The sequence below is a fragment of the Rhinolophus sinicus genome, linkage group LG06 (genome assembly GCF_036562045.2).
Source record: "Rhinolophus sinicus isolate RSC01 linkage group LG06, ASM3656204v1, whole genome shotgun sequence".
NCBI classification, from domain to species: Eukaryota; Metazoa; Chordata; class Mammalia; order Chiroptera; family Rhinolophidae; genus Rhinolophus; species Rhinolophus sinicus.
Genome location: NC_133756.1, coordinates 158,532,638 through 158,556,598, shown reverse-complemented (window position 1 = coordinate 158,556,598; position 23,961 = coordinate 158,532,638). Strand labels below are relative to the sequence as shown.

General features: G+C 51.0%; 2 protein-coding genes across 7 annotated transcripts; both read left to right on the top strand.

Annotated features, from left to right (window-relative positions):
• Window positions 1-2,861: 2,861 nt before the first annotated feature.
• On the top strand, window positions 2,862-7,475 carry INTS5 (integrator complex subunit 5). Of its 3 annotated transcripts, none has more exons than XM_019713956.2 (3): window positions 2,862-3,001; window positions 4,331-7,023; window positions 7,272-7,475. In XM_019713956.2, exons 1-3 carry the CDS (start codon window positions 2,922-2,924, stop codon window positions 7,349-7,351), a joined length of 2,853 nt encoding a protein of 950 aa, XP_019569515.1. In that variant the 5' UTR covers window positions 2,862-2,921; the 3' UTR covers window positions 7,352-7,475. The 3 variants fall into 3 exon arrangements, with proteins under 3 accessions (XP_019569515.1, XP_019569516.2, XP_019569514.2); XM_019713957.2 differs by having other exon boundaries at window positions 4,331-7,037; XM_019713955.2 differs by having other exon boundaries at window positions 4,331-7,475.
• Window positions 7,476-7,658: 183 nt separating this feature from the next.
• GANAB (glucosidase II alpha subunit) lies at window positions 7,659-22,174 on the top strand. Of its 4 annotated transcripts, none has more exons than XM_019713934.2 (25): window positions 7,659-7,767; window positions 10,417-10,521; window positions 10,670-10,778; window positions 11,023-11,150; window positions 13,690-13,869; window positions 14,298-14,363; window positions 15,172-15,241; window positions 15,416-15,503; window positions 15,591-15,687; window positions 15,955-16,135; window positions 16,704-16,857; window positions 17,051-17,286; window positions 17,366-17,492; window positions 17,603-17,682; window positions 17,903-18,046; window positions 18,149-18,245; window positions 18,552-18,653; window positions 18,830-19,073; window positions 19,920-19,984; window positions 20,172-20,248; window positions 20,366-20,440; window positions 20,608-20,721; window positions 20,845-20,957; window positions 21,110-21,210; window positions 21,330-22,174. In XM_019713934.2, exons 1-25 carry the CDS (start codon window positions 7,730-7,732, stop codon window positions 21,437-21,439), a joined length of 2,901 nt encoding a protein of 966 aa, XP_019569493.1. In that variant the 5' UTR covers window positions 7,659-7,729; the 3' UTR covers window positions 21,440-22,174. The 4 variants fall into 4 exon arrangements, with proteins under 4 accessions (XP_019569493.1, XP_019569491.1, XP_019569495.1 ...); XM_019713932.2 differs by having other exon boundaries at window positions 21,327-22,174; XM_019713936.2 differs by lacking the exon at window positions 14,298-14,363.
• Window positions 22,175-23,961: the final 1,787 nt, after the last annotated feature.

Genomic DNA, 23,961 nt, shown 5'->3' with positions numbered 1-23,961 from the left:
ATTTTTTAAAAAAAAATTTTATTGGGGAACAGTGTGTTTCTCCAGGGGCATTGTCCCATCAGCTCTAAGTCGTTGTCCTTCAATCTAGTTGTGGAGGGCGCAGCTCAGCTCTAAGCCCAGTTGCCGTTTACAATCTTTAGTTGCAGGGAGTGCAGCCCACCATCCTATGTGGGAATTGAACTGGCAACCTTGTTGAGAGCTCACGCTCTAACCACCTGAGCCATCCGGCTGCCCCGCTGGTAGCTCAGCGACAGCTCCTTGTCTTCAATCTACTTGTGAAGGGCGCAACTCACTGGCCCATGTGGGAATCAAACCGGTAACCCTGTTGTTCAGAGCTCCTGCTCTAACCAACAGAGCCATCTGGCCGGCCCTCCTTATGGTTTCCTTAACACTTTCTTTTCTCAAGCTTACTTCATTGTAAGAATACAGTATATAATGCATATAACATGCAAAATATGTATTAATTGACTGTTATTGGTGAGACTTCTGGTCAACAGTAGGCTAGTAGTTAAGTTTTGGGGGAGTCAAAAGTTATATGAGGATTTCTGACTGTGGGAGGACGGTCAACATCCCTAACCCCCACTTTCAAGGGTCAACCGTGTATAATATCAGTTTGTTTCATTGATGATTCTAATGGGTAGTGTGGTCACACAGCAGCCTAGCCGTCTGTCCCCCCCCAACCTTTCCCTAAGGAAAGAAGAAGTTGTGGGACTGTGCCTCTCTGGGGTTCAGTTTATAATATCCTGAGTCTCTCCATCTGGTCTTCAAGAGAAGGGTCTGCAGTCAACGGCGAGTAAGATTCCTCGCGGGAGGGACAACTCAAGCCAGATGGGACCCCGTTGAGACCCCAATGAGCTGTAATAAGAAATAATAAAAAGCAGCCTTGCCCCTCCTTCCTCTTGTTCTTGTGGGAAGCTGCTGCTGGCCCCTGCTACTCCCTCTCACCTTATTGTGAGAGAGGCCAGTTAGAGCGATAAGATCTAGTTCTTTCTGCTCAGCTCATGGGACAGTTTCACCATGAGAGACTCTCTCCCCCAGGGTGGTGCATACCACACCTTAGTCATTTTGGGACGACATGCTTCGGATGCTTTGGGACAAACAGTTGGGTATTGAAATCATTTTTTTTAAATGGTGTAAAACATTTTCAACATCTTAGTATGGCCAATTTTCTCCCTGTGCCCAAGGCGGGAAGGAACTTGCTATGAAGAGTTTCTCAATCTGGCATTATACTAAGTCTTTTACATAAATGACCTCAAGTGGTTTTTGCACAAAGTCTGTAAGATATGAGACATCATGCTCATTTTATATAATAGATTAATAAAGGGGGGGGGACTCCAAACAGCTGGTCACTTGCTCAGGGTTACATTGCTAATAGCAGGCGTGAAGCCACATCTGTCCAGCCCCAAAATGAGCACGTTCAGATTATGAAATCCTCAAGAGCAAGGATCACACAGTAGTCTTATAGCTGGAAAAACTTATGTGGTGCAAAAGCCTCCTTTTACAGATCAAAAGTTGAGGCCCAGAGAAGTGTTGGGTCCAAGTTTGAGGCAGAAATTGCCTCATATTTACTATCTTAAAACAGTTCTTGCCGGTAGGTGGTACATACACTTTGTGAGTGTTTGAACTTCTAAAATTTAAGAACAAATGAAGAATAATTAGTCATTTGGCTTTCAAAATACAATCACTTCAAAAGTATGTTTAGGTCCAGTTCCAACAAAAATAAAATTAAATTCTTCAACAAAGACCTGTTTTTATGAAATAGGAAACAGAAAAAGAAAAAAAGTGTCTTTAGGACCTACCATCTGGTGTGATTTTAACTCACACTTCCATTGAGAGCAGCAAGCCCTCTGGTTAATACAGGCCTCAGAACCTACTTTCCTTTTCATTTATTCAACTGGCTACTTATTAAGAACCCACTAAGTGCCAAGCAGACACTGCTGTAGGTGATGAAGATAGCCTTTAACAAAATAGGCAAAATCCTTATTTTCAAAGAGCTTATTTTCTGGAGTTTATTCAACAAATATAACAAAAAATACCTAATGCTTATTAAGAGCTCGCTTACTATCGCAGGCACTAAGTGCTATACAACGGAACATACGTACTACCCACCCGGTTTCAACTTTCACAACACTGTGAGGTAGTTGTACTATTATCATCCTCATTTACAGAGGAGGAAACAGGCATAGAGAGGTTAAGTACCCAGTCAGTAAGTGAAATAGCTGGAATTTAGGTAGACTGGCTGGAGTGGGGACTCTTGATGAGGTGTACTAACTCCTCACAGAGTTACCAAGCTTCCGTTCTGCAGCCATGGGGATGTGAGGTACAAAAGTCCCTACACTAGGAGGCTAGGGAGACAGCAAAGCCTAAACAATGGAGACTGATAAAAGGGTTGTAGTGCCAACGTAGGACTGGGAAGATACCTGGACTTCCTCTCCCCCCTCTCTATCCTTCTCTTCACCTTCTCTTACGAATTGTCTCTTCTTTCTTTCCCTCTCTTTTCCGCTCTTCCCTCCCCTTCCTTTAACTGTCACTGTTTCCTAATTAAAATGTCTCCTAATGCTTCATTTTTTAAAAAAACTTGTGAAGTTGAACATTTTGTATTTTGGGCTGTAGTAGAAATGATTAAAGCCAACTGTGAATGGCAGCAGCTAGCATTAGTTTGTGTATCGATGGCCCTTTGGGGAGAAAAAAAAGAGGTTGCATGGAGGGCGGGTTTACTTCCCGTTGTGATCTTCGCAGCCTGGCTGTGGGACCTTGGCACCGTAGGCACTGTGCGGAACCAATATATGAGAGCCGCGGAACACGCCGGATTGGTTTTCTTGAGAGGCCTCGTCGCTTGTTCCTTTCAGGTTTCCCGTCAACGCGCATGCGCTGCCTGCGCTCCGCCGCTCCCGCCTCGGGCTCGGGCTAAGGGCTCCGGGATGTCCGCGTTGTGCGACCCTCCCGGGGCCCCAGGGCCTCCCGGGCCTGCCCCGGCCACCCACGGTCCCGCGCCGCTCAGGTAGTCAGAGCCCCTGGCATCTTCCCCCACCGCGCGGCCCCGCGCCGATCCCCAGCTTTCTCGGCAGAAACCCAGGTCCTACCTCGAGAACTCGCGTCAGGGTTCTCAGAGATTCCTGGTTGGGTCTTCCCAGAACTCAGGGACTGCCTCACCAAAACTCTGGGCTCCAGTGCCCTCACTCCAAAGATCTCGGTACTGCCTCCCCTTAAGCCCCAATGCCTAGGTAACCCGGACCCTCGCCTTGCTCTCCCAAGAGTTGGGGATACCAGAATTCTTGGGAACCCTGCCCCTTTTAGACCGGAGGGAACCCAGGGTCTCCTGACTTCATGGAGACTCTCTGAGCACCCAGGCCTAGACACCTGCAGAGTGCTTCCTTCTAACCTTTTCCTGGCCTTCCAACGGAGACACTCCGCTCACGTTAGGGTGGTATTTGTTTATTTATTTATTTATTTTGAGGAACCAGAGAGGAATGGCACAGTCAGAACCCTGTCAGCCCTCGGAGGATACTGTCTTCTTTGGCAGAAAGGGCAATCAACAAGAGGAAGGAGCTTCTAAACCTCTTAAGACTGAACCCATATGTTTTGGGAGGAGAAGGGTTGAAAGGCATTGCCTTGTCTGTGCCCTGGGACATCCTGATTCCTAGGCACATTGATGGTGCTGGAAAGGTGGCTGTCGTTGATATGGAATCCAAGTGGTGGGTGGTTAGGATGCTTGCAGATATTAGGAGGGAGAGCCCTTAGTAAGGGGCAAGTTTGACCTTAAGATTTTCTTTCCATTAAGGGTAAAATTCAGAGTGCTTGTATTCTGGTGGGGAGTGCAGTCAAGTTAGTAAGGTATTTTTAAAGCAGATATTATACGAACACAATATACTCAGTCAATTCAACAGAAATTTATTGAGTACTTCCCATATACCATGCACATCCATAGAAGGGAATTCAGTGTTAAAATTTTAACACACAATGGTTACCCTCTTGGAGCTTATAGTCTAATTACTTAACTTTGGTTTCCATATCTGTAAAATGGGATCATAATAGTACTTACCTTATTGGGCTGGATTGAAATAATACATATCAAGTATTTAGAACAGTACCTGACACATTCTAAGAGTTACCTACTATTATTATTATTGAAAGAAAAATAGATAGCATTTATTGACTGAGTAGTGTGAAATAGATACAGTGCTTAAGTGTTTTATGAACATTATCTCATAAGGGGAGGTATAGTTAGCCTTATTTTACATAAAAAAGAAACAACTTCATGGAGGGAAGGGAATGTAACTTGCCCAACATCTCCCAGCATGCTAAGTCTGCTTCTCTTGTTTCCTTATAGTGCTCAGGAGCTGTCCCAGGAAATCAAGGCTTTTCTGAGTGGCGTCGACCCCATTCTGGGCCACCAACTCTCAGCCCGGGAACATGCTCGCTGTGGTCTTCTCCTGCTCCGCTCTTTGCCACCTGCTCGGGCTGCCGTGCTTGACCACTTGCGAGGCGTCTTTGATGAGAGTGTCCGGGCCCACCTGGCTGCCCTGGATGAAAGCCCTGTGGCTGGCCCACCTCATCTCCGTCCACCCCCACCCTCCCATGTCCCTGCTGGGGGACCTGGTCTAGAGGACGTGGTGCAGGAAGTGCAGCAGGTGCTATCTGAGTTCACCCGGGCCAACCCGAAGGCCTGGGCACCTGTGATTAGTGCATGGTCCATTGACCTCATGGGGCAACTCAGCAGCACATACTCAGGCCAGCACCAGCGTGTGCCCCATGTCACTGGCTCTCTCAACGAATTGCTGCAGCTGTGGATGGGCTGTCCGGCCACACGCACATTAATGGACATCTATGTTCAGTGCCTCTCGGCTCTCATTGGTAGTTGCCCAGATGCCTGCGTGGATGCCTTGCTGGATACCTCTGTCCAGCATTCCCCACACTTTGACTGGGTTGTGGCCCATATTGGCTCCTCTTTTCCTGGCACCATCATCTCCCGAGTTCTCTCCTGTGGCCTTAAGGACTTCTGTGTTCACGGTGGGGCTGGAGGTGGAGCTGGTGGCAGTGGTGGCAGCTCTTCCCAAACCCCTTCTACAGACCCCTTCCCTGGATCTCCTGCTATCCCTGGGGAGAAGCGGGTGCCCAAGATTGCCTCAGTTGTTGGCATCCTAGGGCACCTGGCCTCCCGCCACGGAGACAGCATCCGACGGGAGCTCCTGCGAATGTTCCATGATAGCCTGGCAGGGGGCACTGGGGGCCGGAGTGGGGACCCCTCCCTTCAGGCCACAGTTCCCTTTCTCCTGCAGCTGGCAGTCATGTCACCAGCTTTGCTGGGCACAGTCTCTGGAGAGCTGGTGGATTGCCTTAAGCCCCCAGTTGTGCTGAGCCAGCTGCAGCAACACCTGCAGGGATTTCCCCGAGAAGAGCTGGACAACATGCTGAACCTGGCTGTGCACCTGGTGAGCCAGGCCTCGGGGGCAGGTGCCTACCGCCTGTTGCAGTTCCTGGTGGACACAGCCATGCCTGCCTCAGTCATTACCACCCAGGGCCTGGCTGTGCCAGACACTGTGCGTGAGTCCTGTGACCGGCTGATCCAGCTGCTGCTGCTACACCTGCAAAAACTTGTTCATCACCGGGGAGGGTCTCCTGGGGAAGGTGTGCTGGGCCCACCTCCACCCCCCCGCCCTGTGCCCTTTCTAGATGCGCTAAGAAACCATGTTGGAGAGCTGTGTGGAGAGACGTTACGATTGGAACGGAAGCGCTTTCTCTGGCAACACCAGCTCCTGGGCCTGCTCTCTGTCTATACGCGGCCTAGCTGTGGACCTGAGGCCTTGGGCCACCTCCTGAGCCGAGCCCGAAGCCCTGAAGAGTTGAGTTTGGCCACTCAATTATATGCAGGGCTGGTCGTCAGTCTCTCTGGCCTCCTGCCCCTGGCCTTCCGAAGCTGCCTGGCTCGGGTGCATGCAGGGACTTTGCAGCCTCCCTTCACGGCGCGGTTCCTGCGCAACTTGGCACTGCTAGTGGGGTGGGAACAGCAGGGTGATGAGGGTCCTGCAGCCCTAGGGGCCCGGTTTGGGGAGTCTGCCTCAGCCCATCTGTCTGACCTGGCTCCTCTCCTGCTACATCCTGAGGAGGAAGTAGCTGAAGCTGCTGCCTCCCTCTTGGCCATTTGTCCCTTTCCTCCAGAAGCCCTGTCCCCCTCCCAACTCCTGGGACTTGTCAGAGCTGGAGTGCATCGCTTCTTTGCCTCTCTGAGGCTGCATGGCCCCCCAGGTGTGGCTTCAGCCTCCCAGCTTCTTACCCGGCTCTCTCACACCTCCCCTGCTGGGCTTAAGGCTGTCTTGCAGCTGCTAGTTGAGGGAGCCTTACATCGCGGCAACACAGAACTATTTGGAGGGGAATTGGATGGGGACAATGAGACTCTTTCAGCTGTCTCAGCTTCTTTGGCTTCTGCCTCCCTGTTGGACACAAACCGGCGGCACACTGCAGCTGTGCCAGGTCCTGGAGGGATTTGGTCTGTTTTCCACGCTGGAGTCATCGGCCGTGGCCTAAAGCCACCCAAGTTTGTCCAGTCACGGAATCAGCAGGAAGTGATCTATAACACCCAGAGCCTCCTCAGCCTCCTGGTGCACTGCTGCAGTGCCCCTGGGGACACTGAATGTGGGGGTTGCTGGGGGGCTCCCACCCTGAGCCCGGAGGCAGCCAAAGCAGTGGCAGTGACCTTGGTGGAGAGTGTGTGTCCTGATGCAGCTGGTGCTGAGCTGGCCTGGCCCCCTGAGGAGCACGCCAGGGCCACCGTGGAGCGGGATCTCCGCATTGGCCGGCGCTTCCGGGAACAGCCCCTGCTCTTTGAGCTTTTAAAGCTGGTAGCAGCTGCTCCCCCAGCCCTGTGTTACTGCTCCGTGCTGCTGCGCGGGCTGCTGGCCGCCCTCTTGGGCCATTGGGAAGCCTCTCGCCACCCTGATACAGCCCACTCCCCCTGGCACCTGGAGGCATCCTGCACCCTGGTAGCTGTCATGGCTGAGGGAAGCCTCCTGCCACCAGCCCTGGGTAATATGCACGAGGTATTTAGCCAACTGGCACCTTTTGAAGTGCGTCTGCTGCTGCTCAGTGTCTGGGGCTTTCTCCGGGAGCATGGGCCCTTGCCCCAGAAGTTCATCTTCCAGTCAGAGCGGGGCCGCTTCATCCGGGACTTCTCCAGGGAGGGTGGGGGTGAGGGTGGACCCCATCTAGCTGTGCTGCACAGTGTCCTCCACCGCAACATTGACCGCCTGGGCCTTTTCTCTGGCCGTTTCCAGGCACCTTCGCCATCCACTCCACTTCGGCAGGGGACATAGCCTTTTCCATGCTCCAGAAGCTGAGGGAGTTTGAGCAGTGAGACGGCGCTAAGGTGCTGCAGAAAGATGAAGGTTTCTCTTCTAAGACCTTGGCGTAAGGAGCGCTGTCACTTTTTTCTTCCCCCACCTTTTTTTTCTAAATAAAATTTGCCGATTTGAGAAAAACAGAGTCCAGTGCCTCTGTCTGATGCTTAGAGCTGGTAAAGTAGGACAGCTCCAGGCTCTGGACAATCCCGCCCCTTCCCTTCAGCCACGCCCCTTGCGAGATTTTAGAGTGCGCGCTCCGCCAATGGGACAGCCGCCCGACCGTTCTCGGGTCGGGCCAATCCGAAAGCCGGAAGGGGCGGGCGCTAATATACGTGGCTCAACGCGCGCGGGGGGAAGGGAGGCTCCGGGTCAAGGAGCAAACCCGGCACAAGATGGCGGCGGTAGCGGCAGTGGCGGCGCGTAGGAGGCGGTGAGGAGCCCGGAACCCGGGGACGCGCCCGGGACGCCCCCAGGCCCCCCAAGCCCTATATTTCTTATACTTGTATGTCCTCCTGAGACTCTACCATCCCCTGGCTTCGCGAGCACCTTTTGTCTCTCTGGAGGCGGCCTCAAGCGCCCCCAGCCTTCTCGCGGTAGATCCGCGCGGCGTTGGGGGCCCATGCTTCTGGTGCTCCCCGCTCCGGCGGTCAAGAAGGCCGCAGCTGTGCGCTCTCGTTGGCCTCGGCCGCTCTCAGCCGCCGCCGTCCCCTGGCAGCTCGCGGCGGTTAATGCTGCCGCCTCCTTCCTGCAGTGCGCGGGGCCATTGGGGCGGGGGACGAGACACGGCCCGGCCTCCGGGAATGCATCCTGCTGCCCTGCGGCCCCTCTGCCGGGCTGGAAGCAGCGCGGCAGCAGTCCCGCCTGCTCTACCCTTCCTGCCCTCCCCCCGGAGCCCCGTACCCTGCCCTTGTCTTCTTCACGTGGATACCAGCCCTGGCTTGTTCGGTGTTCACGCTCACTGGGCACTGCTGGGGCAGGGTCCAGTAAGTTCACAGTCTGTCTGGATGATGTTGCTCAAACACAACATGTAATAGAACGGTTTGGTCTGCGCTCTCGAGTTTATATTCCCGAAAAAACGGTTCGAAACAATCACCAGCGCCACAAAGCGTTTACCAGGATCTAACGGATGTACTAGGGTGGGAGAGGCGTGCAGCAATGAAAAAAGCGTGGGTCGTAAACCCAACTCTCTGGAAGCCTGTGATCTGAAACAATAAACGGGTGCCACTTGCCCCGAGGCTCATTCCTGATTTTGATTTTTGGACCATCTCTTGCTCAGGGACAGTCAAGGGATCCCTGAGTTCCTAGGGCCTTCCAACAGGTCACATCTGAAAGATCTTCTAGAAATCCTATCCCCGTTGACATCTTTCCAAACCCATTTTATAGATTGTGCAAATAGGACTCCAGAGCGTATTTAACTCACTGTACTTCTGGTTACTGCTGCTTTGGGCTGGTGGACCTGGGTTCAATGGGGCAGGGTGCCTGCTGCAGTCACTCCTCAGGACCTGGGCCACATTGCCTTGCTGTTGAATTTTCTGGTCATATTTCTTCTGCTTGTTTTGCTACTGCTTATTCCTTCTTGGCCTATTAAACCACAAGGCCTGGTGTTTTCCTCAGCTTTCTGCCTGGTCTGGCTAGCTTCGCACATTCTTCTGGAACCAGAGCACCTACTGTGTTCTGTGATCTTTCTGGTCATTTTCTTGCCCTTTAGCTTTCAAGCAGGTACTGAGACTAATGCTGGAGACAGTATGTATAATAGGCCCTACTCTTTAGTTTCCCTATTAGCAGGTTGCAAAGTTTTAATGCTTAGAAGAAGCCTGTGTTTCTGTTTGTATTTTTCTCCTCTGTTTGGAAGCTCTTGGACTACCTGCATCAGTCACTGGCAGAACATGTTTAAAATGCAGATTCCCGGGTTTCGGGAATCTTCATTTAATAAGCACTACAGGTGATTCTTAGCAGACACTAAAGTTTGAGGACCCCTATTTAGGATATATGCAGAATGGATGAATAGATCCTTCAAACTAACTAACAAGCCTACTAAGTCCCTTGTCTGTCATTTGGTACTACATTGGGGAAGTGCGAGTTTGTGTTAACCGTGGGGTGACGGTCCTCAGCGGGGCAGGCCCAGCTGGTGGTTAGTGCGCTGTATTGTGCATCGTGAAGAACATGAACCACAAAGTCAGAGCTGAATTCAATCCCAATTTCACCCCTTAACTAGCTGTTCACTCTTGGATGAATTATTGAACTTTTTATGCCTGTTTTCCCATCTGGGAAAAACCTCAACCCTACATTCACCAAGAAAATCAAAGGAAAAGAGGTAGTGTGTGTAAAGAAGTGATTCTGAGCAGTGGTTGCCCATGGGAGTTGTTTAGGGAGCTTTTTAAAAATTCTGATGCCCAGGCTTCTCTTCAGACCAGTTAGATCAGAATCACTGGGGTCTGGTTGTTGACACTTAAAAACTGCAGGCAGAGTTGAAAACTAGGGATAGAAAGCAGTTAGCCAGGCCCCTGAGAGAACAATAGGATTCAATACAAGTTAGCTATTGTTATTCTTTTCAGACTTAGGTAGCGACAGTGGTGACTTATTTTGAAGATACAGGAGTGGAGATCAGAGGATCAGGATGCTTGGGGTGCTAGGGGGTATTAGGACCATAGGAACTGTGACCAGCAGGCGTGCTGAGGGGACATCTTTTCCACTGGAACTCCACCCAGTGCCGTGGCCGTGGAAATGCCTTTTTTGTCTCCCTGTTCCATATACGTGGTACCACCGCTTCCCCTGGGGCTGGCTGTTATTGCTCCTTTCCTCTGAGATGCTGATGTAACCAGAGTCAATTCCAGGGTCTCTGAAGGCCAAGGATCTTTTGTCCGCTTCCCCTGCCTTTTTAAAGAAAAGGTATAAGTGAGCCAATTCCTCAGGCCTGACGCTTAACCCCATGCCCACTCTGCCTTCTTTTCTGTTTAATGGGACTCCATCTTTCTTCCTTCTTTTCTGAGCTCTTTTGGGGTTGTGGACTTTACCTCTGAAGGTGGGGCCCTTTCTGAACCCATGCTGATTGTGCCCTCTTTGTTCTTTTTCTCCTTAGGTCTTGGACAGGTTTGGTACTGGCTTGTTTAGGGATCTGCCTGGGAATTTCCCTTGCTGTGGATAGAAGCAACTTTAAGACCTGTGAAGAGAGTTCCTTCTGCAAGTATGATATTTCTAGTAGAGTGAGATGGAAAGTAGGGTAATGTGGGAAGTATCTATGGCAGACCGGGTAGCCTGGGGACACTACAGGTGATAGGGGGACCTATGGACATTGAGTGCCCTCCCACGTTCTTAACCATTTCACTTGGCAGGCGGCAGCGCAGCATACGGCCAGGCCTTTCTCCATACCGAGCCTTGCTGGACTCTCTGCAGCTTGGTCCGGATGCCCTCACAGTCCATCTGATCAACGAGGTCACCAAGGTCAGGGGAGAAAAGAGTCTGGCGTGTGTGTGGGGAATGGCTAAGGGCCAATTCGGGAAGGGGAACCTATAGCCAACATCTTGTCCTAGGCTAATCTTGGGACTTGTACTTTGTGAGGAATTCAGATCTCAGGTCCTTTAGGCAAAGGGCTAGGAGGAGGAGACCCCGCAGGAGGGAGTGGGTTTAGAGGGCAATCCATGGTGTAGTCCTCTCCTTTCTCCAGATTCAAACCTCTGCCCTGCAGGTGTTGCTGGTGCTGGAGCTCCAAGGGCTTCAAAAGAACATGACTCGGATCAGGATTGATGAACTGGAGCCCCGGAGGCCGCGATACCGCGTGCCAGACGTGTTGGTGGCGGATCCCCCCACAGCTCGGTAAATGTTTCCAGGGAAACCTATCCGTTTCCATAGCCCCTTTTTCCTTCCTGATGATTTTTTATTTGACAGCTGACTTTCTTTCCCTCATTGGGATAATAGCTGACTAGCTCCTTGCCACTCTCCTCAACCTTTCTCTCTCTCTTCTCTGTTTCACTTATTTTCTCTTTCACCATTTAATCTTCATTCATTCAGCAGATACTGCTTCCTCTTCAGGTCCTGAGCTAGGTGCTAGCGACATAAGAGGAAATGAACAAGGCACAGATCTTGCCCTCGAGAAATACAGTGTCTCTGTTGTTCCTTCCTCCCTTCCCTTCTATTTCCTTCTCCCTGTCTCACTCATTTCTTTTTCCTCAGATATTTGGAATAAGATTACTCAAAATCTTAGGTCATGACTCACTGTCACCATTGTTCCATGCATGGCTAGTAAGTGTTGAATTTAGAAAATAACATAAATCCTCCACCCTTGAAACCCTCTACTTCCCTCTGCTTGTCACTGTCCTGTACCCCAGCGATGATCATTGCTCTGAAGTTGATCATCCCTTTGGCTTTTTGTTCTTAGAGTTGCATTGTGTGTGTATGTACACGAATACGTGTACATGCTTGTATATATGTGCCTAAGCAATAAATGATGTGGTTTTGTTCCTTTTTGAACTTTCTAGGGATAGTGTACTAATGAATGTCTTCTGGGATTTCCTTTTTTCACCTAACTTTATTTAACTCTGTTGCATGTAGCTCCAGTTCATTTTTTCTGCTGTATAATGTTGTATGCCTATATCCCGACTTATTTTTCCATTTCTGTGTTGATGGACATTTGGGTTGTTTCCAGTGTTTCGCTATACATGGTGTTGGCATGAACGTTCTTGTCCATGTCTCCTGTGTCCCTCTGCCGGAGTTTCTGTTTGGCATATAGCTAGGAGAGGAGCTAGAATATGGAAACGATCAACTTCCCAAGATAATGCCAGAGTGGCTTACCAGTTTACACTTCCACCTGTGGTATATGACAGACCCCATCGATCCATACCCTCCGCAACCCTTGGTGCTGTTGGACTTAATTTTTGTCAGTAGAATGGGTATAGAATGATACCATGTGGTGGTCTTGGCTTGGTTGTCTTTCCCAGTTTGTTGAGATTGAGCGTCTCTTCATATGTTTATCTGTCATTCTGGCTCACTGGCCTGTGAAATGGTAATTGCCACCTGTGGTTATTTTCCTTTTATGTTGTTTGTCCTTATTGATTTGTAGAAATTCATTAGTCTTGATATTAATTCTTTATCATTTATATTTATTTAAGCTATCTTTTCCAGGTTGTAGCTTATCATTTTATTTTATTTTTATTTTATTTATTTTTTATTGGGGAATATTGGGGAACAGTGTGTTTTTCCAAGATGTCAAGTCGTTTTTCAATCTAGTTGTGGAGGGCACAGCTCACTGGTCCACGTGGGACTCGAACCGGCGACCTTGGTGTTATGAGCACCACGCTCTAACCCCTGAGCCAACCAGTTGTCTACTGGTGTCTCAGCTCCAAGCTCAAGCCCGTTGTTTCCCACTGGCCCATGTGGGAATTGAACCAGTGACCTTGGTGTTGTGAGCACCGCACTCTAACCACTGAGCCAACCTATCGCCATCTAGTGGCTCAGCTCCGAGCTCAAGCCTTTGTTTTCAATGTAGTTGTGGACGGCGCAGTTAGTTCACTGGCCCATGTGGGAATCGAACCGGCAACCTTGTTAAGAGCTCACGCTCTGACCAACTGAGCCATCCGGCCACCCCCTCATTTTATTTTCTTAAAGGTACCTTGAAAAAAATTTTTTTTTAATTTTAGAATAGTTCTACATTCATAGGAACATTGCAAGAATGTTATGAGTTCCTATATATTCTCCATTCCTGTTTTCCCCTATTGTTAACATTAGTCTGGTACATTTGTCATGTCTAACGAGTTGGTACAGTTACTAACTAAGTCCATATTTTATTCAGATTTCCTGAGCTTTTACCTAATGCCCCTTTTTCTGTTGCAGGATCCCGTCTTGGATACCATATTATATTTAGTTGTATCTCCTTAGGCTCCTCTATCCTGGGGTAGTTTCTCAGACTTCTCTTGTCTTTTTATAAATAGAAGTTCTAAATGTTAGTGTTGTCAGATGGATCAGTCTTTTATCTTTTGCTGTTAGCATTTTCTAAGTTACGTTTAAGTAATCCTAATCTACCTCCAGTCATAATCTGTCTGGAGTTGATACTTGTATCTGTTATGAGGTAGGAATATGATAACATTATTTCCTACCCAGGAAATCTGTTTTTCATCTCCATTATTAAGTAATCCCCCTTAGTCCTCCTGACCTCACTGAGCTGCCGTGCTACCAATGTTCTAAGTATTCTTGGGTCTCTTTCCAGGCTCTTTATTTGGTTCCTTTGGTGAGTTAGTCTATCTCTGCACTGTTACCACACTTCCTATAGCTCTTTGCAAGTCCCCCCTTCTTGTGAAGTGTCGCAGCTACACTCTTGGTCCTTTGCACTTCCTTATATCTCTTTTGACCTCTTTCCCAGACTTTCTGTCTCTGGCCACGATGACAACAGTGTGGAGCTAACTGTGGCTGAAGGACCCTATAAAATCATCTTGACAGCACGGCCATTCCGCCTTGACCTGCTCGAAGACCGCAGCCTTCTGCTCAGTGTCAATGCCCGAGGACTCTTAGCTTTTGAGCACCAGAGGGCCCCCAGGGTCTCGTGAGTACAGGGGTTGGGACTGAAGGCGACCTAGTGTGAAAGAGCCTTAGGTGTGTTGTGGGTCTGGTACTGGGTTCCTGGGAGAAGACAGGGTGGCAGGATAGCCAGGTAGGGGCTGAGGGCTGGGAGAAACTGTTAGGGAGGGTAGGAAGCAGGCTGGGTTGCAGTTGTCTTCGTTTCCTCTGCAGACCAGGAGGCAGTCACTTTTGTCCCTGAGCTGTACCCTGTGCACCTCCTCTGAGAGGCCTGCCTGGGTCTGCCTTTCCCTCTTCCCCTTCTCACGCCATCACATTTCCCAGATTTATTTTCTTCCTCCCCCCTGCCCCATCTCTGGAAGTTTGTCGACTGAAACTCACTTTTATGTTTCTGTTTTTGTGTTGGTTTTGTGCCTCCTTTTCCCCTTCCCTACCCATCTCCTCCTGCCCTAGTTTCTCGGATAAAGTTAGTCTCACGCTCGGTAGCATTTGGGATAAGATCAAGAACCTTTTCTCTAGGTAAATCCATGGCCACTGGTACTGTATGCGTTCCCTCTGCCCTTACCCACCCTTCACTCTGGCCCCCAGGGGAAGGTGCCCCAGACCCTTTTGTGCCCTGCCCTTCATCACCTCTCTTTCTCCAGCTATGTGGTATCTGGTCCCTGTTCCCTATTCTCCTGACTGGGAGTCCCCTGGGAGAAGGAAGATGATGTGTTGGAAGTACTTAAGTAATGTAGGGAGCTGGCTTTGCCGAGCGGTGGAGAGATGCTGCTTGTTGCTGGGGTTCCTGGCTCTCAGCTGGGGTGCACTGAAGCTCTGGGCAGAGCTGCTTGCCAGCCTCCCTTGAAAGCATTCTTTGGCACAACCTCTGTTTGAGTCCCTGCGTATATCTGTAGAGGCTTGTTCATGGTATGACCCATTTGCCTTTGCAAAACCCTTGTGTCTGGCCAAGAGGCTGAATCCCAGTGAGGGCAGATGGGGCCAGAGTCTCTCCGTGGAGGCAGCAGAGCCAGGACTGGCTTCCGAACCCAGGCCCTTGAACCTGCCTGTCTTTTGGAATGCCGGCAGAGGCTGATGATTTGGGCCTGTGTGTGGAAGGCATCTCCTGGTGGCATTGACTCCTCATTTCCCTTTCTCATTTCTCTCCTCGTCCTTTGCACACTTATCTGTTTTCTGGGGGTCCCTCTCCAAGCTTTAACATTCAGTCCCTTCCTCCAATGCCTTCGTTCCTTTGGACCCTTGGCTCTCTATTCCCTCACCCCTCCTTCCACTAGCCCCTCGTCCCTGCCCCCTCTGGATTGGAGCAGACAGCTCTCCTACCTTCCAGGCAAGGAACAAAAGACCCAGCTGAGGGCGATGGGGCCCAGCCCAAGGAAGCTCCTGGGGATGGTGACAAGGCAAGTCGGTGGAGGTGGGTGGTTGGAGCACAGGGCTGGCTGGGAGGTTGGAGGGGAAAGGCCCATGAGAAACTTGAGCTTAGTCTTGCAATCAGGGATGGGATTTAGAAAATGGGTGGGAGAAGAGAGAGGAGTGGTGTGTGATTGGGTATTGGTCTGCTTTCCTCCTCACAGCCAGAAGAGACCCAGGGGAAGGCAGAGAAAGATGAGCCAGGAGCCTGGGAGGAGACATTCAAAACTCACTCTGACAGCAAGCCATATGGTAAGGGACTGGGAGAGCCGTGGGCAGGGGCGCAGGGAGTCCTCGCGAGGTAGACGCTCTGGAACTCATCTTTTGCTTTCCTTCCAGGCCCCACGTCTGTGGGTTTGGACTTCTCTCTGCCAGGCATGGAGCATGTGTATGGGATCCCTGAGCATGCAGACAGCCTGAGGCTGAAGGTCACCGAGTGAGTTCCATGGTGACCTCAGGGTATAGGGGGAGAGAGGGGTCGGAGGTCAGGGCTGTGGGGAGATGTGCATGCAGATGTGCACGGACAAGCATGGATCACTTCCTGTGCCCAGATCACCTTTGGCGATTAGAAAATTCTTTTTTTGTTGTTTCTTAATTTTTCCTTGAGAAAGGGTAGGAGGGTCAATTCTTACCCCTCACCTGTGTCTATGGGATGGAGGTTGTATGTGTCAGGGCCTGGGCCAGTCTGTCTGTCTGTCCACAGGGGTGGAGAGCCGTATCGCCTCTACAATTTGGATGTGTTCCAGTACGAGCTGTACAACCCGATGGCCCTGTACGGGTCTGTGCCTGTGCTCCTGGCACATAGTCCTCATCGGGACCTGGGCATCTTCTGGCTCAATGCTGCAGAGACTTGGGTTGACATATCCTCCAACACGGCGGGGAAGGTGAGAGCACAGGCGCGGGGAGCAGTAAGGGAGGGAGTCCTCAGGCCTGGAGACGGGTGTGCTGGGCCATGAGCTTTGAAGATAGCCGATTTGGGCTTGGCTGAGAGAAGGGGCCTGGGCCTTGTGAGCAGCCTTGAGTTCCCCAGTCACTTCCAGAAGACACACACTGGGGAAGGTAGTGACCTTTTTGCATTTATTGTCAGTACATTTGTTACTGAGTTCATATCATGTGCTAGATACTTTTCTGGGTGCTGGGGATGTAGTGGTCATTGAGGTGGGAGAGGGCCTCACTCTCAGGAAGGCGTTAAGCAAATAGCAAAGACAGCAAGATGAGTTCAGTGGTGGTAAGTGCTGAGAAACAAATGCCGCAGTCACGTGGTGTGTACGCGGGCCGTGCTGCTAAATGGTGGGGTCCATTAAAGCCTCACTGAGGAGGTATCTTAATCTTAGCCCAGAGTGACTCGTTAGGAGCCAGCCTTGTGAAGATTTTGAGGAGAACCTTGCTGCTTTGTCTTGGGGTTGGGGCATGAGAGGGCGTGTGTTGGACTTCTCTCTGCTCCCTCTACAGACCCTGTTTGGGAAGATGCTAGACTACCTGCAGGGCTCTGGGGAGACCCCCCAGACAGATGTCCGCTGGATGTCGGAAAGCGGCATCGTCGATGTCTTCCTGCTGCTGGGGCCCTCCATCTCTGACGTCTTCCGGCAGTATGCCAGTCTCACAGGTACGTGGCACCCCGCGCTGTCAGCCAGCGGCCTCCTCCGGCCCTTATCTTCTTGAGAGGGTCACTGCATTTTCAGAAGTCCTGTGCCCTTCAGCCTCTCTAGTTTACAAGCCTCCCTCAATTTCTGGGTGTCCCCACTGGCCCCAGGTTGGCCTGACCCCACTGTGACCCCCGTCCCTCACTGAACCTGCAGGGACCCAGGCATTGCCCCCGCTCTTCTCCCTCGGCTACCACCAGAGCCGCTGGAACTACCGGGACGAGGCCGACGTGCTGGAAGTCAATCAGGGCTTCGATGACCACAACCTGCCCTGTGATGTCATCTGGCTGGACATTGAGCATGCTGATGGCAAGCGGTACTTCACCTGGGACCCCAGCCGTTTCCCCCAGCCCCTCACCATGCTTGAGCACCTGGCCTCCAAGAGGCGGAAGGTAAGAGGACTGCAGCCACGGTTGGTCTCTGGCGTAGGAGCCCTGGGGAGCTCTGACCACCCGTGTTCCTCTCTCCCAGCTGGTCACCATTGTGGATCCCCACATCAAGGTGGACTCTAGCTACCGCATACACGAAGAGTTGCAGAACCAGGGTCTGTATGTTAAAACCCGGGATGGCTCTGACTACGAGGGCTGGTGCTGGCCAGGTAGGTGGTGCAGGCCCAGAATTGAGGTAGAGATTATTGGAAGACGAAGGAGGTAGAATGGTGGCCATTTTGCCCCTTGAGGGTTGACAGCCACCCTGAACTTCTCCTAGGCGCAGCTGGTTACCCTGACTTCATCAATCCCGCAACGAGGGCCTGGTGGGCTAACATGTTCAACTTTGACAATTACGAGGTATAGCTTGCCTCTCCCGACTTGCATCTGTCTTTCCCACCCTGCCTCCTTGAATCCTCTGCTTGTTAACCCGGCTATGGTTGGTTGCCTGTAAATATATCAGGAGCCTTGATGATCCCTGAGAAATGCATCTTTTTGGATTCCTAGGAGCTCTTTGCTCTGACACTGTCTTTTTTCTCCCCTTTGTCCTTCTGTCCTCATTTGTGCCTTGTGTTCTCAGGGCTCAGCTCCCAACCTCTATGTCTGGAATGACATGAATGAACCATCTGTGTTCAATGGTCCTGAGGTCACCATGCTCAAGGACGCCCAGCATTACGGGGGCTGGGAGCACCGAGACGTGCATAACATTTATGGCTTCTACGTGGTAAGGGGCTGAGAGAGGAGGGACTGAGGGCTGGGGAACCTGCAACAGGTGACAGCTGGCTTTTGCTCCTCACTGCCCTTCCTCTCTCCTGTCTCCACTCAGCACATGGCAACTGCTGATGGGCTGGTGCTGCGCTCCGGGGGTGTGGAACGCCCCTTTGTCCTGAGCAGGGCTTTCTTTGCTGGCTCCCAGCGCTTTGGTAAGATTTGGAGAATAGAGCCGGAGAAGGTGTGAGGGCCAGATGGGAGGAGCCAGGGCCTAGACCTGGTTCTCCGAGAAATCTGCCCATGCAGCCATCCTGTGCGAACTGCACACTATATCCTCTGGGCTCTGCACTTTAAGGGGATCCAGGGAGTGGGAGGTCCGTTCAAGTGCTCTTGTGAACTCTGCCGTCTTCAAGAGGACCCTGGGGGCCCCAGAGCAGATGTGGCAGGTCAGGGAGGTCAGCTACGTAAAATGCTGAGCCGTCACTGTTTGCAATCTCCGTCCCTCTTGTCTTCCTCAGGAGCTGTGTGGACAGGGGACAACACTGCTGAATGGGACCATCTGAAGATCTCCATCCCTATGTGTCTCAGCTTGGGGCTGGTGGGACTTTCCTTCTGTGGGGGTGAGAGGCGGAAGAATTTGGGGTCCTCGGTTTGGTGGGAGAGGGGCAAGGCAGAGGGCACGGGACCTGGGTGTGAACAGAGAGCTGAGAGTCCAGCGTGGGGCTTTGGGGAGCTCCTAGGCAGCAGCTGTCTTTCACCCTCTTTTCCAACCTACTTCCTCCGTCTCCTCTCCCAGCGGACGTGGGCGGCTTCTTTAAGAATCCAGATCCAGAACTGCTTGTGCGCTGGTACCAGATGGGTGCCTACCAGCCCTTTTTCCGGGCACATGCCCACTTGGACACAGGGCGGCGAGAGCCGTGGCTGTTACCATCTCAGTACCACGACATAATCCGAGATGCCTTGGGCCAGCGATACTCCTTGCTGCCTTTCTGGTATACCCTCTTCTATCAGGCCCATCGTGAAGGGATTCCTGTCATGAGGTGAGCTAATCAGCTGGGTCTGTGTCGTATGGGCTGAGGTGGCTGGGGACAGTAGGGACTGAGCTCTGTTTCTGGGCCTCTCTCTTTACTCCCCAGGGCCTTGGAAGGATGAAAATCTGATTTCAAGGTCAAAAGTAAGCAGAGACTAACAAGGACGAATAGCAATAGACATATGGGGTGCTTATGACACGTCAGGCCTTATTCATCACTACTCCCCGATCCCGAAACAAGGCAGACAAGTGTCAACCTTGTGGAATGTACATTCTTGGGAGGAAGACAGACATGTAAACAAATATATAAATAAGAAAATTGCCAGCAATGATAAGCTCTTTGAAGAAATAGGAGAGGGTAATGGAATTATTCCACAAATGGCCTTTCTGAGAAGGCCATGTGAGATGAGGCCTAACTGATGAGTAAGAGCTTTTTGTGATCTAGAGGAAGAATGTTCCAAATAGAGGAGACTCCAAGTGGGAAAATTCTAAAGTGGAAATGAGTTTGCTGTGTTCTAGGGGTAGAAAAAACCGGTATGTATCAGGAGTAAGGATCCAGAGGGAGAGGTAGATGAGGTGGGAGAGGAAAATCCGACCTGATCCTGGAGGGCCTTTCAGGCCAAGATAACTGAGTGGCCACTGGAAAGCTGCTGTGCAAAACAGTTTCAAGAGGGGACAGGGCAGGAGGAGGCAGGGACATGGGTTAGGGAGCTAGATGCCTAGCACGGTGAGGCTGCGTAGCTGAGGCCTGAAGCCTGCCCAGACTGGCTGTAAGCTCCTGGGTCTTCCCCCTCTGCTGTTCTCATCACCAGTTCCTGAGGGAGTGTCTTCCTTTCTTGTCTTGCTTCCTTCCTAGGCCCCTGTGGGTGCATTATCCTCAGGATGTGACCACCTTCAGTATAGATGATCAGTTCCTGCTTGGTGAGAAATGGGGGGGACAGCTGGTGGTGGGCGGGGCTAGGGCTGAGAAGTGAGCACTATGGGAGAACTGTGTGGATGCCCAGGGAGGGAGGGGTGAGGGAGGCTGGTGGTGCAAGGAGGCAGGCGCTTCGGTGCCCCGTCTGGGAACTGGTTGCCTCAGTTGAGGGTTGATTCTGGTGTGTTTTAGGGGATGCGTTGCTGGTTCACCCTGTTTCAGACTCGGGGGCTCACGGTGTGCAGGTCTATCTGCCTGGCCAAGGGGAGGTGAGTTAAGGAAGGGTGTGGTGGGGAATGATGATGGTGGAGGCCAAAGGGGATAAATGGGGAGGGGGCCCTGTGCACGGAGTGACCGTGACCGAGTGTATCTCCTGCCGCCCACAGGTGTGGTATGACGTTCAGAGTTACCAGAAGCATCATGGTCCCCAGACCCTGTACCTGCCTGTAACTCTGAGCAGTGTGAGTATGCCTGGCCCGGCTGCCAGCTCCTTCTGCCTGTAGGTTTCCAGAAGGGGAGAGAGTGTGTGCTTTGAGGTCCAGTACTGCAGACGGGCAAGAGCAAAGGATGCTGCAGGACCGAGGTTGGACAACAGGGTGACTTCATGCCAGCGCTGCTCTTGCCCTAGATCCCTGTGTTCCAGCGTGGAGGGACCATCGTACCTCGATGGATGCGAGTGCGGCGTTCTTCAGACTGTATGAAGGATGACCCCATCACTCTTTTCGTTGCACTCAGCCCCCAGGTGAGAGCATAGGCAGAGAGCCTCCTCAGCCATCTGCCTACCTTCCTAGGATTCAGTCCCCTGGGGATGGGCCCCTCACTTGCTCTTGGGCTCAGGCTCTCACCTGTTTCACTTCGTCCCCAGGGTACAGCCCAAGGAGAGCTCTTTCTAGATGATGGGCACACATTCAACTATCAGACTCAACATGAGTTCCTACTACGTCGATTCTCATTCTCTGGCAACACCCTTGTCTCCAGGTAATGAGGTGTCTGTTCTGCCTTGGCAGCCTCAGGAGGAGGCTGGGCCTTGGGGATGCTCACAGCTCACTGCCTCGCGACCTTGCCCTGGGTCTCCTCCTCCTGCTCCAACATCTTTCTCTCTGATGGGCATCCATTTTTGCTCCATGCAGCTCAGCAGACCCCAAAGGCCACTTTGAGACACCAATCTGGATTGAGCGGGTGGTGATAATAGGGGCTGGAAAGCCAGCTGCCGTGGTACTCCAGACAGACGGTGAGTGATCTGCCCCCAGGGTGAGGAAAGGGGGGAAGCAGGGGCAGGGTTGGGACCCCTTGCCTGTGGGAAAGGAGCTGTTACTGCTGTGGCTATGGCACTCTTTCTTCCTCCAGCAGGATCTCCTGAAAGCCGCCTGTCCTTCCAGCATGACCCTGAGACCTCTGTGTTGGTCCTGCGCAAGCCTGGCGTCAACGTGGCATCCGACTGGAGTATTCACCTGCGATAACCCAAGGGACGCTGCGGGGTGGGAGGGGTGCGGTGGTGATGAGAGTTACTCTTTTTTCTGCCTTGAAGTTTGACTGTCCCCCCCTAAGACCCAGATTCTGCCAATATCTGGGCAGGATGAGAGAGCTATCCCTGGGCTCTGAATTCCTCTTGTGATCTGACCTCTCCCACCCATTGACACCAAATCTCCCTTCATCCCCCAACACTGTTGCTCTGTCTGGAGCACATTACCTGTGAAGACCTGGGGACCACAGCGCCCTTGCTTTCCCTTGTCTTTCTTTTGTGGGTCCTGAATCCTCTAGACCCTGTCCATTCATGCCTCTCGTGTTGATGCCATTTCTTGGAAGAAGATAAAGGAGGTGAGCTTTAGGGCTCCTTTTCTCCTTCCCCTTCCCTCAAACTGCTTTCCCTCTTATTTCTTCCTCTTGGCTCTGTCAGCCCTCCCCGGTTTATGCCCCACTGATAGGCTGGGACCACCCTTTACCTGATAAGGGATGAATGGATCAAAGGAGTGAGGTTGCAGAGAACTTCCCCTTCCCTCTCTTCCCAACCTTTCCTCTCCCCGATTCCTTCTAGAGCTGCTGCAGTTCTGACAGGGGCAGTTCTACCTCCCCTGTCCCTTAGGGGAAAGAAGTTTCCACTCTTTAAGAGGGGGTGGGCATTAAATTTCTTTTGCCCCCTTTTTGTCCCCTTGAGGGGCATTTAAAATGGAGAAATCAATGGTGGTTTCATTGAATCACGGTCACTTGTATTTATTACTGGGGGAAGGCTGAGGGTGGGGGGAGATGATCATGTGTGCCCAGGGTTGGCCTGAAGCCCTGGGTGGGGGTGGGGAGGACTCACTGGGGATGCGGGGGCATATTTGTGAGAATTTTTTTTTTTACTTCCTCTTGGCCCCCAGCTGTGACAGGTTTTGATAAAAGGAGAAACAATAAAGAGATAAACCATAAATAACTATCCATGTCTGTAGTTCTGGCCTGAATCACAGACGCTTAGAAGACTGAGGGCCTGACATTTTCATCTAGCCTCAGCATAAGCCTTGTCCATTCAGCAAAATAAGCAAGTGCAAGCCTTCCTCAGATTGCTAGGTACCAGTATTTTTATAGAGGAGCCCCACAAAATCGTCAGATTGTGAACAAAGGGGCTATGCAATAAACTTGGTGAGCTTGGGGACCACGTGGCAGGCCTGACAAGCTCAGTGGCCAAAAGTAACCACACAGGATGGTCTGATCACAAATTCCTAACTGGGCAGGTCATAGCGAGTAGTCACATCCCAAGCCTATAGCTTCCTTAGCAGAGGTCAATCTTTAAATGAGCTCTGTCCATCGTTCTTATGCATCTAAAATAACATACTTTTGAAATGTCCGTCATTTTATTTTCCTTCCCCTAAAGGAACAACCACAGGCGCCAGAGCACAAGACCACCAGAGCACGAGACCACAGACCCCCTCATTGTTAACCTTGTTCCCACATACCATGTCTGTGCTGTAAACGTTAATTATTCTGTTGCACCAGTGTGTCTCTCCATTTTGCCTTTTATCCAATCCTAGAGATTTCCCCACTATGCTTTCTCCTGCCTCTAATCTACCACCAGTGGATTTCATGCACCTTCCTTGGTGTCTTCTCTTTTGCTTTTAATGGGATGCAAAACTGCCCTTGTCTGGAGCATTTGAGGTCTTGCTCCACAGTACGTGCTATGTCCTCAGTTTGGCTCACTCTGAAATTCTCTACAGGTTTGGTCATTGCTTACGTTGACAAGATTTTAGTAGGCTTAGTTAATAGTGCTGACCAGAGCTGATAGGGTCCCTCTTGAATAGAAACACAAATAGCTATGTAGTCAGATGTTTTCACACTAAAGGCTACTTCTCTTTAGCTCGCAGTATTTTTAAAAATTTCCCACTGTTTTAGTGACAGGAAATAGTTTTCTCCCTTTTGTAGACTGACGACAAATCTTAGAGGTTATTTTACCAGAAACTAGGTTTTTTGAAAGGTTTCAGAGAAGACTACTGCCCAGGATGACTTGTACCTAATGAGAAGTGTGGGGCAGGAAAAATAATTTTCCTTTTAACCCTAACTTCTCTGGCTGGTCTAATAATCAAATTGACATGAGATTACTAGGAGAAAATAACCAAATTTATTACATGTACATAGGGAGTTCCTTAAGAATATGGGACCTGAGGACAGACAAATCTGGCAGTTAGGGTTCATATGCTGTTCTGGATTAAGGAGGAGGAGTCAGGGATCTGAGACTCCAAAGGGAAAGTAGGCAATTCACAGGTAGACGAGAAAGCAAGCATTTGGTAAAATTCTTGCCTGGCCACCCAGAAACAATGGAACACAGAGGAAGGTCTTGGTTAGAGTTCTCCCTGTCTGCCACACTTAGTTCTAAGGCAATCATTCCCTTCCTTTAAGCAGGTTTTCCTCTCTGAATTCCTTTAGGCAGGTAAAGGGGAGGTAAAAGGCTCTTCTTGAATCATTTCTTTAAAATAACCAGCTTAAAAGAATACCCCCAAAAGGCATATTT

Excerpts from the sequence above, each read along its gene's own strand:
- INTS5 (XM_019713955.2), top strand. The coding sequence starts at position 2,922 with ATGTCCGCGTTGTGCGACCCTCCCGGGGCCCCAGGGCCTCCCGGGCCT. Across the intron at positions 3,002-4,330 it reads CACGGTCCCGCGCCGCTCAG|TGCTCAGGAGCTGTCCCAGG; the intron begins GTAGTCAGAGCC and ends GTTTCCTTATAG.
- GANAB (XM_019713932.2), top strand. The coding sequence starts at position 7,730 with ATGGCGGCGGTAGCGGCAGTGGCGGCGCGTAGGAGGCG. Across the intron at positions 17,287-17,365 it reads TGGCCTCCAAGAGGCGGAAG|CTGGTCACCATTGTGGATCC; the intron begins GTAAGAGGACTG and ends CCTCTCTCCCAG. Across the intron at positions 20,958-21,109 it reads GGCAACACCCTTGTCTCCAG|CTCAGCAGACCCCAAAGGCC; the intron begins GTAATGAGGTGT and ends TGCTCCATGCAG.